Source organism: Mastacembelus armatus, chromosome 6, assembly GCF_900324485.2.
Source record: "Mastacembelus armatus chromosome 6, fMasArm1.2, whole genome shotgun sequence".
Taxonomy (NCBI): domain Eukaryota; kingdom Metazoa; phylum Chordata; class Actinopteri; order Synbranchiformes; family Mastacembelidae; genus Mastacembelus; species Mastacembelus armatus.
Window position 1 is genome coordinate 1,632,291 of NC_046638.1, and position 22,472 is coordinate 1,654,762.

General features: G+C 43.9%; 1 protein-coding gene across 3 annotated transcripts in view; it reads right to left on the bottom strand.

Annotated features, from left to right (window-relative positions):
• Positions 1 to 22,472, bottom strand: part of cadps2 (Ca++-dependent secretion activator 2) — a 125,181-nt gene that overhangs the window by 94,938 nt on the left and 7,771 nt on the right. For all 3 annotated transcript variants that reach the window (XM_026312359.1, XM_026312357.1, XM_026312358.1), the window contains exon 2: positions 3,785 to 3,898. In XM_026312359.1, the coding sequence (XP_026168144.1) occupies positions 3,785 to 3,898 (114 nt within the window). The remainder of the gene's footprint in view (positions 1 to 3,784; positions 3,899 to 22,472) is intronic.

A 22,472-nucleotide genomic window follows, 5' to 3' on the forward strand; every position in this document is an offset into this window, starting at 1 on the left:
ACAATATCTGCCTACTGCAAATACGCCACCAAAGTACAAGTACCTCCAATACTACTCCTTTATAAATAAGACACACAAAAACAGTCCAGGTTGGGGGTGAGCTGCTGCCCAAAGCCAGTACCTCAAGTACCTCAAGTACCTCAAGTACCTCAAGTACCTCAAGTACCTCAAGTACCTCAAGTACCTCAAGTACCTCAAGTACTGCTGAGGCAAGTACCTCAAGTACAAGCTGAGGCAACATAAACATAAAAGCCCATAGAGATTTTGGAAAGCTGTGCATCCTCAGCAAAAGACTAAAGTTGAATGGAAGAAGAAACCCAGCAGTGTATTTTCTAATAGGAGAAAGACAAACTGCCTGCATAAACACTTCTAGTGCTTCCACACTCCTCCTCAGCTGAGGCTAAATCCACTTTCATGCTGCATTAGCAGGCTTCCATGTGAAACTAGTATCAAAGCAAACAGGCGCTGACAGATACAGGCCTCCCACTCACACACTGAGGAATACATGCATCCAACAGCCTGAAGGCACAATGACGGAGCTCCCGATGTGTTCACTGCCTCTCTGTAAATGCCAGGTGTGTTTGTTTGGTAGGTAAACACAAACATGTGGCCGATCACACATTCAGGTGTGGTCCTGTGTTATTGTCTTTATGCTGTCACCTGATATTCAGTCTTAGCAGAGACAAAAGCTATTTCATCAGTTTGTTTTATCCATTATTTCAGCAAATCCCAATCAATTTCCAAATAACAGCTGACGCGGTGATCCAGCTGACCTTTGACCTTAGCCAGCGCAAGCTTGGCGATGGCAGACCAGTCTGTGTTGAGAGCAATATTATACTGAGAAGCACCAGCAGCAGGTCTGGGGTCAGAGGACGAAGGAGAATCACCTGCTGGGCTGCAGAAAGGTCAGATCTGAAGAACTGAGCTCCACCTGCTTTAACACACCAAATTACAGGTCACACACCTGCAGCTCCAGCACTAAATGACTCCTTCAAAAAACATAACCTACCACTATCTGACTGAACCGATCCGTTTTCAACAAAACGTCAGTGACGGTGTTGTAATTTCTACAATACAGCAGAGACCAACAGAGATCAGGGATGGACAGTTAAGTGCATTTTCATTAATGTCACGACCCAATCTGGTCACGTGACACTTAAGGGAGTCGGCAGAGAGATTATTAACTTGGCACGCGAAGGTTATGCTGTAACCTCAGTGGACAACACTACTAACCTGCACTGTAAGAAACAAAGACACGTCTGACTGAAATGTTCGAATGCATAACTGCATATATTTTTGTTTGTGGGATTTTTTTGTTGTTGCTGACATTCGTATCATGTTAATGTAATATCAATTCATACATCAGCAGTTTCTATTTATAATGTGTTGGTCACAGCTACGGCTCCTTGTTTGTTGAATTGTCCCAAAGATAAGGAATTTATACATAATTGTATAATAAATCATAATTGCAGTGCGGTTTGAAATTTAAAAGACAAATCGCTATTTGAGCCTCGACAGATTAAACCAGAATCCTACGTGTTTACTGTACAGCAGCGATGAGTAATATCCTCATATGCCAAACCATCCATCAGTTTTTAGATGAACTGGCTCTCTTCCAGGCGGCCGACTGCTTTCATTTAATTTCCATGTAAATCAAATTGCACAGACTTGAAACTTAATACAGAGTGAGTATTCAAATGTACTTTCATGCAGCTGCATTTTTAAAAAACACTGAATTTATAGCTAATGTTAATGGGCAATAAAATTAAATATTCAGTTAATGACACAGTGTACAGTGAACGTTCAGACTCTAGAAACTTGTCACATTAAAGACGCCAAAACCAGTTTGTGGTCTCCCATCTCCTCCATGAAGGAGGATTTACTGCAGGACTGTTGATTAGACCGACTCATTGTGAGCTCGGCGTTCCTAATAAACTGACTATCTCAGACTGTAAATGTGACGTCGTGCTTCCAGACGGGCCAAATGAGACCAGAACCCAGAGACAGAAGGAAGGAAAAGCCCTGGTGGTGTCATCACCAACAGGCGTGAAGCGTGTTACATTTCCACAAGAAACACTACAGCTGTTAAAGTTTCCTCCCAGCGAGCGACGTTAAAATAAATCACCTCCTCTGTTTCCATGATCTGCCACATCATGGCTCCACACTGGGAAGCGTAAGACAATTAAGGTAATAATTTAGGTAATTAAGCCCACCTCACCTCTCAGAGGGACGACTGATGGATGAGGATTTCATTTTCTATTTCTCCCCTGAGCCTCACGCACAAATGAAAAGCTGAGGATATGCTGAAGTGGTCAGAGCAGGTCGATACAGGGAAGAGCCAATAAAGCACTGCCTCGCTTCACAGACACAGAGAGAAGATGAAATCACTGAGGAGTCACTGAGCTGATCGGACTTTTCCTTCATCTCACCTTTGACTGGGACCGAACAGCCCAGTGTGACAGTTTCTAAAAGGACTGAACAAGCAGAACAGGAACAAAACAAATAAAGTCTCGTCTCTACCTGATGAGTAACAGGTGGCCTTGATTTATATTTAGACGTTTCATCTGTTCACTTAAGATATTGTCCAGTTTGAAGGGTTGATACCCAACGTTACTGCAAACTTTGCATCTGCTGCCACATTCTTTCTGCAACATGTTTACCAGGAAGGACGCAGAGCTGGAGCAGGATCGCGTTTCTCGTGTTTCTTGGCCATGACGGGCAGTATTACACTGGGAACGTCCTCAGGTGCGACATCTGCCATGGCTTTACATGATAATTGAAGAACAGCACAAATGGCTGTTGTCATTATGGGTTGGCAGCTGTTACTGATGCCCTGACTCCAGGAAAATACAGTAACGTTCCCAAACATCACGGGGACAAAGGAGGACGAGCTTCAGTCATTCAGCCTGTCAGTTTCCCTGAATCTGCTCATCTTAGTTTTGCTGGAAATGAAAAAGACAAGTGGCACGTGGCCAGTGGGATCTCTATTTCATGGCAGATGACGAGTTCAGCAGAGAGGAGGAGACAAAGATGAGGCGAGAGAATCCAACAGCGACGTACGAAGCAAAGAAAATCTATATTAAATCATAAAATCTGTGTGAAACCTGATCTGCTGATCCTAGTGGCCCCTCTTTAGCTGCAGTAACACCAGGCGTCTTTGGAGGAGGAGGGAAAATGTCTCAGAAAGTAACTTAAAACTCCTAATGAAAGAAAACCTCCCTCACAAAGAGAAAACAGCTACTGGATCGATCTTCTAATCTGCTTCAGTCTGACGCTGGAGAAAAATTTAATTACTTTGTGCCATGAGAGCTCAACAACCACTTTGTCAGCAGAGGTGTGGAGGACGAAGCCAGGACCAGAGCTGGACACAGAAGAGCCTGAAGCACAGCAAAGCCCCGAGCTTTGAAAAGTGTCAATGAAAAATAATCATCTGCCTTTTCCCCCCTTTTGTCTGCTGACAAGACAAACTGTGACTAAATCTCCACAGAGCTGATGAAGATGAGGTGACTCTAACAGAGTGTTAGTGTGCTGTGTTTACGTCTGTGCACATTCAAGACTAAAGAAAAACTGGGACACAAAAACACTTTCAACTCTCACCAACCTGCTCCGGTTTATGTTGTTTCAATAAAAGTGCAGATCATTCTTCAGTATTAGGTTTTATAAAACCATAACTCTACCTGCTCTGAATCTGGGGGGACACCTGAGAGCCCCTCAGATTTCTAAAGATAAAAACATGTCCGAGTTTTCACAGGAGCACTGTAGAGCAGAGACAAAGCCAACTTGCCTCGTAATAGCTCCTCACAGCGTTGCAGAAAGCTTCGTCCGCCACTATCTGAGTTTCCCCGTTGAGAAAGGCCAGAAAACGCTCCTTCACCGCCTGCAGCTGCTGCTTGTTCACCTGAGAGAGAGAGAGACGAGATGATGGAGGAGAAAAATGATGGAACGCACAGAGTTGAGGAGGAGAAATGACAAGACAAGATGTTGCAGGAGGGTGTAATCAATTAGAAACAGATGGAGAGAAAGAAGAAGATGAGAGGAAGGCAGGATGGATGAGGAACAGAACAAAAGTACAAGATTAGACTCATTGTTAAACTGTGACAGAAAGTCTCATTATCAAACAAATGCCTTTCATTAGGAAGCTGAGCTCCCCAAACAACACAGGAAGACGAATCTGTCTGGAAAAGAAGCTCAAACATCTTTTGACACTCATGGAAATCCCTTTAAAAAAAGGAACCACATCCAGGATTTTAGCTCGTTAACCACAAACCGTGTTTATTTTTCTTCACTGCCGACACTTTTCAAAGTTATGAGCTCAGGGTTAGGTTGGTTTTCCATTGATTTCCATTAGCTGCACTTCATTTCCATAACACAAGTTACTGTTGCATGGTGGCATGTAGGGACTGCAGTAAAATAAATATACTGTACATATGTCTGTGAGCTTCTGATGGTCACACACCGGTTGAGAGCATCCTCCATCACCGACACGTCCGTGAGATGCAGTAAAACCCCCTGACCAGTGGGGGCAGTGTATCAGGATGCAGAGGACAAAGAACTAAATCAATCAAACCTTAGCAGACAAATGAATAAAGCCTTTTGTTGCTGACGTCAATGACCTCTGCATATCTGACGGTCAAAAATGTGTAGTTCACTGTGATGTCTCAGTGTCTGAAGTTAAACCAGAAACAAACATGCAGGTTAAAACTCTCCAGGTGTCAGTAAATGTTGATGTGCTTTGCTTTGGACCTTTGAAGCACAGGGTGAAAACTGAGGCTCATGCTGCAGCTGCTTGCACACACTGAACTCTGCTTCGTACAAACACAGTCCAGACTCAGTCTGATTAGTTATTTGGGATCTGTTGGTAAAAGCGTGAAACGTCAGTCAAACCTGTCATGTGGATGAGAACGTGGAAGTCAAACACCTCAACACCCAGAGTCCATTTAATGTCTTCCTATTCATCTCATCACAGCTACGCTATAACTATTTTTCAACGTCTCATTTGGAGAAATAAATATTTTTCCTATAACAACACTTTTCACAGAGCTTCAATTCTCAGCAGAGCAGTCGGGCTGGAAAAAAATAAATAAAAAAAAAAAAAATCGTTCCCATAAATGTCAAGAGTCCTGGCAATTTCTGCCCAGTGAACCACAGCGGGCACATTGTGTTGTATGAGGGTTTTAAGTTTTCATGAGCAACACAATCACCAGAAGCTGCTGCTCAGAAGCTGCATATGTATGAGGCACCAGGAGGACGGCGGCGTCGGGGGAAAATTAAACCATTATTCTTCCATTTGTTGCAACTCTGCCGGCAACAAATACATTCTGAAAGTCGGAGCAGCACAAAGTGAGCAGAGACTTATCTCCCGCTGACAGCCCCTCGTGTGGGTTTCCTCGCCCATTCTGTGTCTAAATGGAGACGCCGCGGTACACCTTTAACCACGGGACAACGAAGATATGAAAAGCAGCAGGTTGAGACCATTCACATTTAAAATGACTCGGCTCCTATCGAACTGGGAGAAAATGTCACAGGCTGTTTATCAGAAATGAGGCAGCTCCTGTTCAAGGCCAGAGCTGCAATCTCCAAATGTTACCGTAGGCTCATCAGCTGTAAAAACATTGAGGATATAAAAACCATGGCTCAGAAGAGATTTCAGGAGCATTGTTGGTTTGCATGACGCTGGACAGGTTTTCAGAGGAATGTCAGAGTCAGATGAAGCAGCTCTGTGAGGTCGGTTCCTCAGGTCTGGTCTGCAGCTCCCAGGAAGGTTTTTTTTTCGAGGTCCAGCCACTAACATACACATACCAGAGAAAAACACTGATGATATGAGTACACAAGCATTTGGGACACTGCACAGTTAAGGTGAAGCCTCTGTTGTTATGTCATTCTGCAACTACAAACTCATCTCCTGGTCTGGAGCCTTCAGGCTGAATTTCACAGCCCGTTTGCACCATCTCCTTTCAGGTGACTGCAGCAGTAATGGCTCCTCTCCAACAAATGCATCCAGCCCATGAAATAAGTGGCGACAACCAGGAAAGAAGGTTCACTGTGAAAAGCCGCCAGCAGAAGGATTTATCTGGGGGAGGACGGGTTTATAAGCAGACACTTCTGCTGTTTTGGAAAAACATCCAGGTGGACAAATGATTTTCTCCCTCAGGGCCTCGTTCTGCAAGTTGCAGTTCTTCAAAAGACGTCATGCCAAGTACGACCACCCACAGGTTCTTAATGAAACAGGAAAAGCCAGTGAGGAGGTCTGAATAGTTACTGTCCTAAGAATCATTTAGTAAAACAAGCTGCTCCTTTAGAGCTTCTGACGGCCCTGTAGGAGGCGGAGACGCTTTGTGAAGGCTCATTAGTTTAAATTTCTTCAGCCTCCAGAAAATCCAGATTTATGCCTTTAGAGAGTTTTCCGGCAGTTTCATCATTGATTTCTTGTCAAGTCAATCTGCCATTACGAGACTCTGGATGAGGATGAGGACGCCAACACAGTCAGCGGTGGTTCACAAACGTAAAAACCACAAAAATAAACAAAAAAATCCTACATGGTCTCTGATGGATGGACAAAGTGTGGACCAGGAGTGGACTGAACAGATGTTACCAAACACATAGATCACTAGATATGATTTGACATCAGAGCTGTCGATCATCATCCTCGACTCCAAACAAATCAAACAGGAACCTGTCAAAGTGACAACAGACATGTAGGAGACAAAATAAACTGGGTCTACAGTCCTACAGGCTGTTTTGTGCCAGTGACCAGTTCCCACATCAACATATTAAGTGATGGACCACAGTGCAATAACCAAGAAGAGCCTTCCTCATCATTAGGGTCTCCTGGTCATGAACATTTCATCTTTCCACTGAGAAACACCAACATCACACCAACACCAGCATCACGGTTAGTAGAAACACTGCGTCCTTCATCATTTAAACAGCCTTTCCCTGCTAGTTCAGATCCAACACTAACCCAGATCAGTTGTCGAGGTGTTGACCACACATTAGAGGTGATTGATCCAGAGTTTGAAATCCCTTCACATCAACCACGTTAGGCAGAAAGTCAAAGCAGCACTGTTCATTTCATTGATGCTGCATTTAAAAAGGTAATTTATAAAACATTCAAATTGCTGATGTTTCTAATAAATGACAAGTGTATGGGTGTGTGTGTATATATATATATATATATATATATATATATATATATATATATATATATACACACAGTGGGTACGGAAAGTATTCAGACCCCTTTAAATTTTTCACTCTTTGTGTCATTGCAGCCATTTGCCAAAATCAAAAAAGTTCATTTTATTTCTCATTAATGTACACTCAGCACCCCATCTTGACAGAAAAAAACAGAAATGTAGAAATTTTTGCAAATTTATTAAAAAAGAAAAACTGAAATATCACATGGTCATAAGTATTCAGACCCTGTGCTCAGTATTGAGTAGAAGCACCTTTTGAGCTAGTACAGCCATGAGTCTTCTTGGGAATGATGCAACAAGTTTTTCACACCTGGATTTGGGGATCCTCTGCCATTCTTCCTTGCAGATCCTCTCCAGTTCTGTCAGGTTGGATGGTGAACGTTGGTGGACAGCCATTTTCAGGTCTCTCCAGAGATGCTCAATTGGGTTTAGGTCAGGGCTCTGGCTGGGCCAGTCAAGAACGGTCACAGAGTTGTTCCGAAGCCACTCCTTTGTTATTTTAACTGTGTGCTTAGGGTCATTGTCCTGTTCAAAAGTGAACCTTCGGCCCAGTCTGAGGTCCTGAGCACTCTGGAAGAGGTTTTCTTCCAGGATATCTCTGTACTTGGCCACATTCATCTTTCCTTCAATTGCAACCAGTCGTCCTGTCCCTGCAGCTGAAAAACACCCCCACAACATGATGCTCCCACCACCATGTTTCACTGTAGGGATTGTATTGGGCAGGTGATGAGCAGTGCCTGGTTTTCTCCACACATACCACTTAGAATTAATGCCAAAAAGTTCAATCTTGGTCTCATCAGACCAGAGAATCTTATTTCTCATGGTCTGGGAGTCCTTCATGTGTTTTTTGGCAAACTCTATGCAGGCTTTCATGTGTCTTGCACTGAGGAGAGGCTTCCGTCGGGCCCCTCTGCCATAAAGCCCCGACTGGTGGAGGGCTGCAGTGATAGTGGACTTTGTGGAACTTTCTCCCATCTCCCTACTGCATCTCTGGAGCTCAGCCACAGTGATCTTTGGGTTCTTCTTTACCTCTCTCACCAAGGCTCTTCTCCCACGATTGCTCAGTTTGGCTGGACGGCCAGGTCTAGGAAGAGTTCTGGTCGTCCCAAACTTTTTCCATTTGAGGATTATGGGGGCCACTGTGCTCTTAGGAACCTTGAGTGCTGCAGAAATTCTTTTGTAACCTTGGCCAGATCTGTGCCTTGCCACAATTCTGTCTCTGAGCTCCTTGGGCAGTTCCTTCGACCTCATGATTCTCATTTGCTCTGACATGCACTGTGAGCTGTAAGGTCTTATATAGACAGGTGTGTGCCTTTCCTAATCAAGTCCAATCAGTTTAATTAAACACAGCTGGACTCCAGTGAAGGAGCAGAACCATCTCAAGGAGGATCAGAAGAAATGGACAGCATGTGAGTTAAATATGAGTGTCACTGCAAAGGGTCTGAATACTTATGACCATGTGATATTTCAGTTTTTCTTTTTTAATAAATTTGCAAAAATTTCTACATTTCTGTTTTTTTCTGTCAAGATGGGGTGCTGAGTGTACATTAATGAGAAATAAAATGAACTTTTTTGATTTTGGCAAATGGCTGCAATGACACAAAGAGTGAAAAATTTAAAGGGGTCTGAATACTTTCCGTACCCACTGTATATATATATATATATATATATATATATATATATATATATATATATATATATATATATATATATATATATATATATATATATATATATATATATATATATATATAGCAGACTCTAAACAAACAAACAAACCAGCATGTTTGTTAGAGCAGTTACAGCTGGTGGGAAACCTGCTGAGGTTCCCTGTGAAGACATATTTCTAAGTTACAGGAGACTCGATTGATGTGACGAGACCAGACGTTTAACGGCTTTTTCTCTTCCAGCTCTGACTGTGAAGCATCCGACCTGCTGCTCTTTGTCGGGGGGCAACAATGAGAGCAGGTGACAGAGCTTTCACAGGTGTGTGTGTGTGTGTGTGTGAGATGCACATTAGTTTGTTTATGCTTCAAGGCTTTAATCTGGGTTCCTTCCACTCCCTGCAGGAGGTGATAACTTTATAGAGGACAGCTAACAGCTTATTTGGGCAACAGCATGGACCCCACGACAGCGGATCGCAAAAATACCAGTGTGTGTGTGTGTGTGTGTGTTGTGACCACTTCTCTTCATTGCCTGCAGCACTTTCAGCTGTCAGGATGAGGCTCCAGTGAGAAAACATGAGCCGAAAGAAAGTGAGACATTTCTGTCAGACGTCTCAGATTAATGGACAGAGGGCAGAGTGGGTCTGTAAACACACACACACACACACACACACACACACACACACACACACACACACACACACACACACACACACACACACACACACACACACACACACACACACACACACACACACACACACACACACACACACACACAGTGTGGGGGACCTGCTCGGTGCCAGGACACGGACGTAATGTGACTGCATTTCAGCTTTGGTCTCAAAGTCTTAAAAACTGCGGCTAATTATCAATTATTGAGCTGATTATTTTTAGAATTCATCATTTAGTTTCTGAAATAGTGAAAGATTCTGTTCTGCTTGGCTAAAAGATCAAATATAGCACATCAAAAATAATAAATCTACAATAAAGACAAAAGCAGCAGGTCATCTCTCAACTTTTCCACAAGTTTTGCTTGAAACAATTAAACCAACTATCAAAATACTTTCATTCTTCTTCTGTGGATCGTAACAGTAGTTACTACGGTGCAGTGTGGGACACTAGGGCGTGTTTTTTTTGTTAATTAAACACAGAAGGACTCAAACTGAGTCAATTCAGTGCAGCATAAAGTAAAAAAGTGAATTCAGACACAGTTTGAAAGTGTTTTGAAAGTCACGACTACATGACTATATGTCTCTTTAGCTGTTTGGTTCCCATGTCTTTCTGCTTTAATAGGTAGTTACCTTTCAGCGTACTCAGCATTATAGCATCACAGTATCACTGTGGTTCAGCTGTTGTCAGCAAAACAGTGATGAATCATAGTAATGATGACAATACGGTATATCAGTCAGTACTATTTATACTGCGTTTCCACAGACTTACTCCAGACGATGCATTAATGTGGGAAATTAGTGGCACTTTCTGTTCACTGGCTCGAGAGCTGATTCTCAGTCAAGTCTTCACTGCCAGAGATGAAACCGGATTCAAGATCTCCAGCATCATCTGGTTTTACAGCATTAACCACTTCATCTGGGGGGGAAGAAGGTGAGTGGCCCTGAAATGATCCTCCTCAGTGCTGTCACACAGGTGTTACTGCACTTCATTAAAACACAAACACCCTCGAATCACTTGCTGTCACTTTTATAATTAGACATTTTCACCAGGCACTTCTTCTTCTTCTATCACGCTGGCCACCGACACACTCCAGCTCCTGCAACCTCCAGGCCACACACACACACACACACACACACACACACACACACACACACACACACACACACACACACACACACACACACACACACAGAGCCGATACACAGACTGACTGATTGTTTTTTCCCCCTCAGAGACGTTTGCTTCAGACTGAAATAGTTTGTGCGCAGCTGAAGTGACAGGGGGAGAAATTTATGTTCGTCACCATGAAACACTGGAGCCGGTGTCTCCAGGACAAGACGTGCTTCTTCTCGGTGGATTTATGGATGTTTACTTCTGATGGATGACGAGCTAATGAAAATATAAGTCACACTGAATCTAAACGGTTGTGTTTTCATGTAGATCTGACTGAGTTATGACTCCAGCTACTGGGGGTTTTGAGGTATGTGTGTCACGGGCTCGGCTGCAGATCCGGCTGCTCACTGGGTTGATAAATGACCAGATCAGTGCAGCAGAGCAGCGAAGGGATCAGGACATTTCATCACAGCCCAGCCTGGTGGGCCTGTAGAGAAAAGATTTTAAAAATATACAGTAGACATGTCCACACATTTGTGTTTAAGAAGAAAACTGCTGCTCTGCACTTTAAAGGAGGAGGATGGGGAAGCCCAGAGTGCATCAGTACCATCTAAGCCATGTCTCTGAAGAGACTCTCCTTTATTTTTAGACTGACTAAGCTCTAAAACTGAAACCTCTCTCAACAGCTTCACCTGAGCAGTGATGTTTGTTGCAGTGAGGAAATTTCAATGCATGTGCAGCTGCGACACAAACATGACACCAGACATCACCGAGCAGCAGCAGGTGCAGCTAAACAAGCCGCCCCGAGCTGCAAGGGCCGCCCCCCCTAGATGTACTGTACTCAGTCCGATTCCACGGGTCTGGATCCAACAGCGATTATCGAGTCACCATTATGACAGTCAACTCCTTGTCTTTCAAATATGCTGGTTAACTATCATTTATGTGACAAAACAGGAGCAGCACTGTTGATTATCTGCCCACTCTATGTCTTCTTTATACGTTTAGAATCATGTGAATGCCAAAGAGCCCAGAGTTCAAGCCATAAAATGGAAAAGATAACACAGAAATCCCAAAACTGACAATTCAGGACACCATGGAGCCACTTTCCTTCTGAAAAAGGTGTGTGATCTTCCTCGCAGATATGATTCTAGCTCAACTACATTTTTCAGCTAAAAATAAAGCTCTGACAAACAACCTGCTACCAAGCTGTGAAAGTGTTGATTGCTTTGGAACAGATTCCTGTCAGAGTAAAGTAAAGTTGCCCAGTTACAGAGCAAAGAACCAGAGTTTTCCCATCCTGTAAGTGAAGAGTCTGGTTCAAACACCACAACACAACAATCAATCAACCATCAGGGAAGTTGGCTAATTAAAATAAATAAATAAATAAAGGCCACAAACCTCGTGCCCCTGCACCTGGGACACTTCCCCCTGGTCAACCTGAATCCTCTACATTCCTGAGCATCGAAACTGTTTTGGTTTCATGTGTCATGGTTTCCAAACCTCAGATCAGTCGAACGTCCGTCCGTCTGTACAGCCACAGGACAGCGATCACTCCCCCAAGACAAACACGTCCTCCCCTCCCTTAATAAACAGCAGCAGCTGACCGCCGCAGTCTGTCTGCACCTGAACGTCTCTCACACACACACACACACACACACACACACACACACACACACACACACACTTTCCCATGATAAAACACCTCTGTGTGTGTTTAAGGCCTCCTGACTCTCACCCTCCTTTACACACAGTGACTTTATCTGTTTAAAGTCAGACCAGGTCAAACAAAGGTCAAAGAGTGTCTGAAAATATCACAGGAACATTTTATCTGATGGGAAATTACCTTCAGTGCAGCCTCACACTGCTGGGAACAGATCTGCTGCTTTTAATGGATGAATGCTGCTGATTTTGAAAGTTTCCAGGGTCATGCTGACATTCACATGAGGTCTGGCTGACAGGACACGACGCCTTTTTCAGACAGTCTGACTCGTCTGTGCGTGGCTCAGTTTGTTTTGAAGGAAGTACCAGGTTCAATTCCTGGCAGCCAACGTTACACAACCTCACATGTACTAAACCAGTAACTATTGTTTTGAATTAGATCAGCAACACAAGATGTTTCAACAATGAGTTAATAAAGTTTTGTCAAACATATTTCAGTCTGTGCTAAAACACCAACACTGCCACTTGTAACAGGCTAATCCCTGATCAAATCATGATTTCACTCATCTCAGTTCAATTTAACATTTTTATTCAGATGTATGTTTTTCCAACTGTGGTGGGGACCCGAGCACCTGGAGAAAACCCACATATTACATATTATATCTGTCCACATATCACACAAAGTGGCCTACATGGAGAGTGAAGACAGGACAGCTTTCACTGATATAGAGCTTTCACTCCATAGAGCTGTTCAGCTCTTCGATGTCCCTTCGTAGGGTCGTATTTTGCTCATGGATTTCCTCAGTTTCCGCCTTCACGTGTGCACATTTCTCCTCCAAACCTTTCTGCTTGGCCAGTTTCTTTAGAAGACCCTTCAGTTCTTTGTGCAGCGTCTGATTCTGGAGTCTCACCGCTCTGTTCTCCGCTCGCAGAGAATCGTACATGCTGTCCAGAACCTTTTCGTTGTCCACGCTGCCGTGGAGTTTGTGGATCTTGGCCTGGAGAGCGCGCTTGTCTATGTCCAGGTATTTGGTGTCTTTAATGAGCTCGTCACATTTCTCTTTCAGAGCCTGTTGATCTAGAAGATGTTGCTCCATGTCTTTCAGATCTTTGTGGAGTGTTTGGTTTTTGATTCTAAGATCCTTCTTATATTCCACCAAAAATTTATATTCTTCCTCAAGTTTCCTACACTTTTCAGTTTTCTCACATAACGTCTGAATTTCTTGATCAATCCTCTGGTTTCCTGCCCTCAGTTGATCCGTCTCCCTCCTCAGGTTACCGTGCTTCAAACTGAGCTCCTCTTCAGGTTGGAGCTTTTTCTCAAGCTCAGTCCGTGTTTTAACCAGGACTTTCTTCTGGGCCAGTATGGCTTTCTTTTCAGATTTCAGCTCCTTCATTTGGTCCTTGAAAGTACTTTCGAACTGGAGCCGTATTCTGATGCTCTGGATTTGGGTTTCCAGATTGTCGTTTTCCTTTTTCAGCCTGTCCATGTAGGCCTCGGTTTCTTTGTATAGTTCGCTGAAACGAGCTGTATTTTCTTTCTCCATCTTGAGCCTCTCAAGTTCCTCCCACAATGCTTTATTTCTCTGTCTCAGGGCTACTTGTGTCTCCTTAATTGTCTTGTACATTTTCTCAAAAGGTTTTTCATACAAGACGTCTTTGCGGAGCTTCTGTAGTTCTCCTTTTAAAGAGAAGTTCTGCTGGGTAAGCAGAGCTTCTTCTGCTCTGGCCTCATTATAAGAGTCATGCCTGCTCGTCAGCTCAACGATCTCCTTTTGCAGGCTGATGTTCTGCTGTCCTACTCTTTCTATTTCCTCCTTCAGGGCATCATACCTTTGCTGAAAATCATCAGGGATTTTTTCCTGCAGGTGCTGAAATTCATTCTTGAGTTGCTCGTTCTCTCTTCTAGCTGCTACACTTTCTGCTTCAATGGCCTCCATGGCTTTTTCTTTTTCCCTGAACGCATGAATCTTTTGTCGCAGAAAGCTGTTTTCATCGTCCAGGTCTTCGTTTGAGCTCTTCATGTCTTCATATTTTTCATGTAGAGCCATATAGTTTCTGAATTTGTCGGTGAGCTCGTCGACTGTAATTTGAAGGCTGCTATATTCTTGTCTTGCAGCTGCTTCTCTGGCCTTCACTATGTCGTATCTTTGCTCCAGATATTCAGACTTTTGAAGCTGTTCACGAAGCTTCTCAGTTTCTAGGTGGACGGTATGAAGTTGCTGCTTGATGGTCTGGATGGTCTCGTCCAGGAAACTTAGGTCACCGGGTTCAGGTGGTTCCTCCATCATCCGAAGAGACTCTCGGCCGTCCCCCATCCTGCTGGATTCACCGTCGGAGGGAGACGCTGTGTCTCGGCTGTGGTTCATTCTGCTCTCTCAAAGCTCACGGCGTCACAAACGCACCACCAGCTGTACTCAGCACAGTCGTGGATCTACTGGTGAGGGAGGAGTCTCCTTCACCTTCGGTGTTTAGAACATGGAGAGGGCGACCTCACCTCGTGTTCTAGAATGGATCAAAGCCACAAAGGCCTGAGACCAGTTGGTCGCCATGGCAACATGATGTGGCCTGATGATGTAAACTTCACTCATTCCTGAAGGGAAATAATCTGGTAGTACGGCTCATCGTCAGGCCGTAGGACACCTCACCTCAGACACTGAACCAGATCAGACTTTAGTATTAGACGTGGTCCCACAGCTCGACTGCTGTAATGTTTCACTGTTCCAGCCTTATTAGACACCCTGTTCCTGACTGGTCCATCTGTACCATCACCTGCTGTCCTCTCAGGGTAATTCATCAACACCGCTTTGCTTCCAAAGATTTATTACTCGATGCCTCCTTTCCTGTACACACAGGCGCAGATATCACTATGACTCAAAATGAGATTTTCACCACACGGAGGTGTGAAGAATCAATCCTCAGCTGCTGCTCTTATTTTCAACTGTCAGAAATCATCAGACTTCTGTCCCAAGCCCTGCAGCAGTCAGACAAGCTGTCGGCGTCACTCTGCAGTCATCGACCTGTGCAGGTAACGAGCTGACGCACGACACCTGCTCAGGATCACATAGAGACACAGGTCTGACTGATAAGGCTGACAGTGTCCTGTGGCTGGACAGAAATCTGTGTCAACACCATCTGTGCAAAATAAAAAACAGTGTTTAGGTGATGGTGGGATGGATTAACAAGACAATGTACCTACTCCACTACATTTTGAACAAACACATGATTTGCAGTCAGTCTGTGCCTCATTACAGATGTTATGTCTGTTTTCTGTTATTTATACTCAGGTTGCATGTTTGTGTAGTCACTGTGAATCTATGTTTCAGCCTTTTGACTTCTGTTTGTAGGTGGTGAGTGCCTCTTGTCATCCTGCATCGCTCTGCAGATACTGTGCACCTATTTTTTTTTTTTTTTTAGTTATTTTGCATATTTTCACAGTTGGTTTCCAGTCATTTTGTGTTTTACTGGTTTGGTATCTCTTTAATTGCTTTGTGTCTACTGTCGCAGCCCAGTTGTCCAGTTAAGAGATCTGGCGACTGGTTAGAGGGAGAATTGGCACCGTGCAAAAAGCGAGGACGCGTTGGTGTGATCGCTGTTTTCCCAGCTGTTTCCTGACATTGTTGTTAACTCAGCACGTGAACAAACTGTGATTCCGCTTTCGGGACTCACCGCCCTGCACCGAGGAGACGCCGCACAAACTCACAAGACTTCAGTGTTTGTTTGACTGAAACTGTTCCACTTTCCTGATTAAACACAGAGTCAATGCAGCATGACAGCAAAGTAAACAGCAGTAAAAACAGCTTGTCATCATTCAGGAATGATGGAGCTCAACAAGACACCGCCCTGTGTGTAAAACTAATGCATCTGTAAAGACATGATCCCTCCTGTTGATCTCTCTTTTTGTATTTACTACACACACAAACTCAGCTGTAGGTTCATCCATTCTTATGAGCAATGCATTAAACGTTTCTGCTGCAGAATAATGACATCACAGGTTTGTATTGATGCACCCACCACCTGGACTGTTTTAATTAGTGTAGAAACACACGACAGCCTCCATCATCCTTCACACAGTAGACACAACAGGAGTTTGTAGAGGTGATATAGAAATGATTACTTGTGTAACTTGACTTTTGGGCCACCGGTTGTAATTTTAAATCCTGGGAAGACAAACACTGCCCCCAGTCAGGAAACACCCACATTCCTGTTTCTGCAGCAGCAGGAATCCACATATCGTGACCTTTGCCTATTAATGAAGTTACCTGTTGAATAATCAGCAAATCAGCAGAATAGAATAATGAGCAAATGGATCAGTCTCAACAACCAAACAAACTTTTTAGTCATTTCTAAAACACAGCTGACCGTTCTCTGCTTGCAGCTTCAGCAGTGTGAGGGTCTGCAGCTTCATTTTTAGTTTCTTGTGAACCGAATCTCTCGTCAGCGTTTAGACTGTTGGTCGGACAGAACAAGACGCCTGAGGACATCAGACAGACTCTATAAAGACAGATTCAACATGTTCTCATCACCACATTTTTTTTTTTTTTTTACTGTTTCAAGAAAGAAAAGACAGGACTGAATATTTGAGAACAAAGCTTCTTATAACACATTGGTCATTTTAATTGTGATTTAGGGCCCAACTGTCAGACAAGCATGAGACTGAAAACTATGGTTTAGTCCAGAGGAAATCCATCACAATGACAGACCTAATTTAATTTAAATAAAATATGCATTTCCACAGCTGAGGTGCAAAACCTGACATTTCCATGCAGTTAAAACTAAAGCTGCACTGATTCAAGGAATGCGAAACGGCTGTAACATTTTTGAAAAAACACAAATAACTAATAAAACAAACAACAATACACCTGCAGACATTTCTGTTTCTGCACGTGCTTTACCTTTAACACTGTCACATATTCTCCCCAATGAGGAGGAAAACTCAGCAGGGAAAAAGGAAATTTTTGCACAAATGGCTCGAAAAGCTCAAATTAATATCGAGCTTTTCTTGCCAAATCACACGTGATGAAGCAAATGGTCTGTGGCTGCTGGAGAACCTGGGTGGCTGGAACATTCTGACTCGATTCGAGAGGCTTTTATGGATCTACAGCTAGAGAAGAGCTCATTCTCTGGCTGAGAGAAAGAAATTCCTGTGGGGATGGAGATAAGAGCTGAAATCCGAGAGACTCTGAAACTCCAGTAAATGAAGAGACAAAGCTGCAGATCTAGACAGAAGTGGGAGATCTTGTTTTATCAAGGCCAACAGGCTGTTTGACAGGGAAATGTACAACACAGACACAGTGGATCAGATAAATAAGGAAACAAAAGCATCTCCTTTCTAATGACTGCCGGTGGGTCGGGCCAATGAGGCAGAAAAGCTCCAGGCTGGCTCTCAGCAGGCGAACGAGAGCAGGAGAGGCAAGGAAGGAAAAACAGGAGGAGAGCAGGGAGGACGGAGGAGATGCATCGAGGAGGTGGAGGAGGAGGAGGAGAGCGAGGATGAGATTGAAAAGACTGGACTGGGGAGACGATGTCTGAGGAGGGATATAAATAGAAGCGGGTGCTGCCTCGGCTCGTCCGCTCAGCCCATTTTGAATCAATTGATCATTGCTGCACAGGAGGAGTTGAGGTCTGTTATTAGATTAGAGCATCAGAGAGCTGCACTCGTGATAATATCTGATTCATCAGCAGCTAAACACGTTCCAGCGTCACCTGCCAAACCTGACGAGACGCTGCGGACACGTCAGGACATTTTAGAAACCACAACATCAACACAAATCCCAATCCAGTCCACGAGCCTCCAGAGCCGACGGCCTCTTAAAGTCACTGCACGTTTCCAGGACTGTGACTACATTTGACCTTTTTCATACTCTCAGCACCAGAAACCCAGCACGGACCAAGGAGAGGAGCTGGCCTTCTGGTCCTGTTTAGTCCTGAAACAACATATTTACTGGCCTGCATCTCTAGATTTTTAAGAAATTATATTTGATCAGTGTCAAACATAATGATTCATGTGCAAGTACTCAGATCCTTTACTGCAGTAACAGTAGCAGTACCACATGGTGACAAAATACTTCACTACAAGTAGGAGTACTGCATTCACAACCTACTTAAGTAAAATGTACTGAAAGTATCACAGTAAAAGTACTCAGTCAGTGTTTTACTGTCATATCTGATGTTTCTGGATGAACATTCCTGCTACATTAATTAATGTACATGTTGAATTTTACTGCAGTATTTGTTTAAGACCGGACCAGTTTGAAGTACTTTATACACTGTGGAGAACTTCACCTGCAGCAGAGCATCATATTCTACAAGATCTGATGTGCTGGGAGTTTTACCTGCACAGGGAGGGGATGAAAAGTAACTGCAGTAAAATGTGATGTAAAACTATAAAGCTGGAGAAAATGCAAACACGCCAGTAAAGTACTGAGTACTTGTGCAGTACGCGAGTAAATGTACTTCCACCATCATTTTCCTCTCACACATGCTCAGAATAAGATTTTGAAAACCACGTGACAATCCAATACCACAAAATACTGAGGATCCATCTGAGCTCAGTCTCATCGTGAACTTGAACTACACTTTCACATTTTCCTTCGTCACAGTCTGGAAATTAGCGTTGAAGGTGTAATTTCTGATTTAAACCAAAAGCCGACTAACGGATTCAAATAAAACAAAACAGTGATAGGAGTGTGTAATGAGACTGCTGCCATCAAACACAGCAAAGACAAAGAGAGGAGCAGTGGTGATGCCTGCACTGCCTTTTGTCCCCGACACTACAAATATGTTGAACGTATTTGTCATGTGTGCAAAATAATGGCAGCCTGCAGCGTCTGGGACTGTGAAGCTCACAGATAAGAAAAGATGTCACCCACAAAGTGTCAGACGTTTTTCCATTCACATGGAAATGTGCTCGTACTGGAGCTGTGCACACATGACGGGTCTCAACACAAACAGTTTCACATTCAGAAGACTTTGTGGACAGACGCCCTGTTGCCTCAGACACACAGCAGCTAAAACTCTTTTTCATGTTAGACACTCAAATCTCGTTTTACACTGGAGGTTGGACTGAAGGTCCAAAGGCTCCTGTTAAGTCGACGTTCAGTGTTGGAAAAACTTTGTCTTCTAGGAAATATTTTTACATTTTTGTAAGTAATGAACTAAAAGGCATTAAAACTGTTTTGGTTTTTCTTCTCTGAATTAAAACTACAGAAAAGCTCGGTAAAAAAACTGAAACAAAGACAGTTACCACTAAAACAGGCTGCAGCTTCTCTGCACCGTCCAGACAGGACCAAGCATCAAACTGGAACATGTGTAATTCACACGCTACAGGCAATAAACCACTATCTGAAAATCTAGCTAAAGAAGAAACAGCGAACAGACATTTCTGAGATTACGGCTCTGATATGATTTGATTTTGGAGTGCACAGTGTCCAAGGACTGGCAGGAGAAATAGGGTGCGTTTAAGAACAACCTGTTACACCAGGAGCTGGTGACAATCAGGTCTAATCACAATGAGATAAAGAAGCAGAGAGAGCATTGTCTGAGAGGAAACTAACACACAGTGATGCACGTCAACTGTTCAGAAAAGCAGCAGCTTTAACTTATTCCTCTCCGGCACAGATACATCCCACGTTTGTCGCATGGAAGAGAAACGTCAGACACCAAACACACACCACGACCGCCAATACACAAACTTCTCCTGCGCCTTCCTGTCTCTGCAACATACGACGACTCTAGTTTATGTAGCAGCTGCTGAAATGAGCTCTACCCCCCTGCTGTACTCGCACGTCCTCACACTCCCGAGGCATTAATGAGTCTCCAGACCAGGCAGTTGCTCTGCATCCTAATGAGAGTGTCAATTATTGCCACAACACGTAACCGAAGTGCTGCCCTGCTGCAGAAACAGCAAACACCACAAGGACAACACACACACACACAGAGGGGGAACACCGGGAAGTATACGAGCGTTTGATGCACACACACACACACACACACTGCAGAGAGTGTGTAGGAATGTGCAGCACTCTGTGTGTGTGTGTCTTTATCAGCTGAGAGCAGAGACGCTGTGGGGGTGAACCAGCCATGACAAATCAAATTGAGACTGTTTCCCTGAACAACCAAAGGGAAGTCTCCATCATCGTCCCCTCACTTCATTTCATCTGCTGTCACATAAACGGCCGACTGTGCCCTTCATTGAAGATGGATCCTGTCATTCCAGACAGGAGGAACGCATGTGTGTGTGTGTGTGAGTGTGTGTGAGTCATGGTTAGCCTAGCTTAGCATAAAGACTGAGAGCAGAGGGAAACTGCTAGCTATCTGCAGATTGGATCACATACAGGATTTAAAACCTAACCAAGTAGCTTTTAATATGAAAACCTGATGAAAGTGAACAACAGGGTTGCTTAACGTTGTGAACCGTTCAGGGGCAGCGCTCCCGTTTCTTTTCGTCTTGGTCTGAGTTAAACACGGGGGCTCTGCATGCAGCACATGTGAAACAATCCCCGCGGAGCAGGTCATCATTATATGTGCAGGGATCAAACGTGCTCGCGGCAGAGAAGCTGATCACAGACTGAACCCAACATGAGCAAAGAAGAAATAAACGAGGGGGCAGAGATGGCTCAGTGTGACTTTTTCCCCAATTTCATCTCTTTATCTATTACATATCAAACTTCACACCCTCAGTGGGGAACTACAGGTGAGCAAGATTAAACACATTCAAATCCACAGCCTTAAAGCAGAAGTTCAAGCCACTGCATCAATAAATCATTGGAAAAGAAAGAAGAGAGAGAGTTTGCTCAGTTTGCTGAGTAAAGTGACAGAGGACAGCTGAGGCTGATGGGAACGTCGACAGTTTTGCAGCCGTTTGATCACGAACACATTTCATCCACATCTCATGATGCTGCTGAAGGAAAAGTCAGGATTCATCCCCTGGCTGCCATGAACGTGCCAAACCATCTGGTAGATTCTGGCGAATATTATCGCAAATACTAGGAATCACTAGCAACAGCAGCGACTCCTGAAGCTGCAGGGGAATAACATCAGTCTGACGGCCAACATGGAGCGAGGCGATCAAAAGCTTCAAACTGGGTGAGTGTGCAGCTCAGAGGGAGAAATTCAATCACAAGTGACTGGTCTGAAGGGTTCAGCTGTGAAAAGCAAACTGACTGCTTATACAAAAGGCATCAATTTCAATTTCACAGACAGAGCTCTGCAGAGCCTTTTGTGCGTTACCTCCACTCAGTTAATAGTTCATGAAAAGGAACAATAGCAACATACAGGACTGTGTGGGATGACACTTATTAATACCACAAATCGTCCTGAAATGACTCATTACAACAAGAGCACTTCATCAGACCTAAAATGGAAACAATTGGCTAAAAAAGAAAACGCCACTGTTTTGTGCGGAGTTAAATCCTGCTCATTCAGGGGGCTGATAGAGCTCTGCTGATAACCGAACATTAAAGTGAAAAATCAATTAAAAGAATAAGTGCGGCCCTGCTGGAGCTCTGGCTTCGCACTGAACATGACAGAGAGGCTTCCTGTAAAACGTATTATTAAAGGAATGAATGAAGAGATTCACACTGTGCCGATGCACAACAGCCACAACATGTGACAAGGCGCTGCTCAGGAAAGTTTAATGGCACTGAAGGAGACCCAGCAGTGTGGAGATGGATGGATGGATGGATGGATAAAATCTGAAGGACAGAAATAATTTCCCATAATGCAACTGGATGGCAACTGTCTCTGCCTGCTCCTTCTTCCATCAACTTTATAACTCACCCTCCCTGTGTAAACGTACTTGGCTTTCACTCTGGATCCTTCCTGGGGACAAACTTCACATTTTTTAGTTCCAGTAGCTGAGAAGTGTAAAATCCGTCTTCCTGTCCGTTCAAGCTGCTAAAGCCTTGGTAACGTATTCTTGTTTTGAGAGACACAGACTTTTTTTGGGCCTTGGACTTGTGGCTGTAACCTATTGAGCTGTGAATCAGACTCCTGACAGGTCAGCACATCAGTCTGTGGTAGAGACACTTCAGCCTTCAAACTAACAAGCTCTTGTGCTGGATGACACATGTCCTCCTCCTGATGGGCGACTGAAGGATTCACGACCGCTGCCAAGCTGCGTTCACTGCCAGGAAGGATTTACTGGCGCCGCCTATGTTTTCTT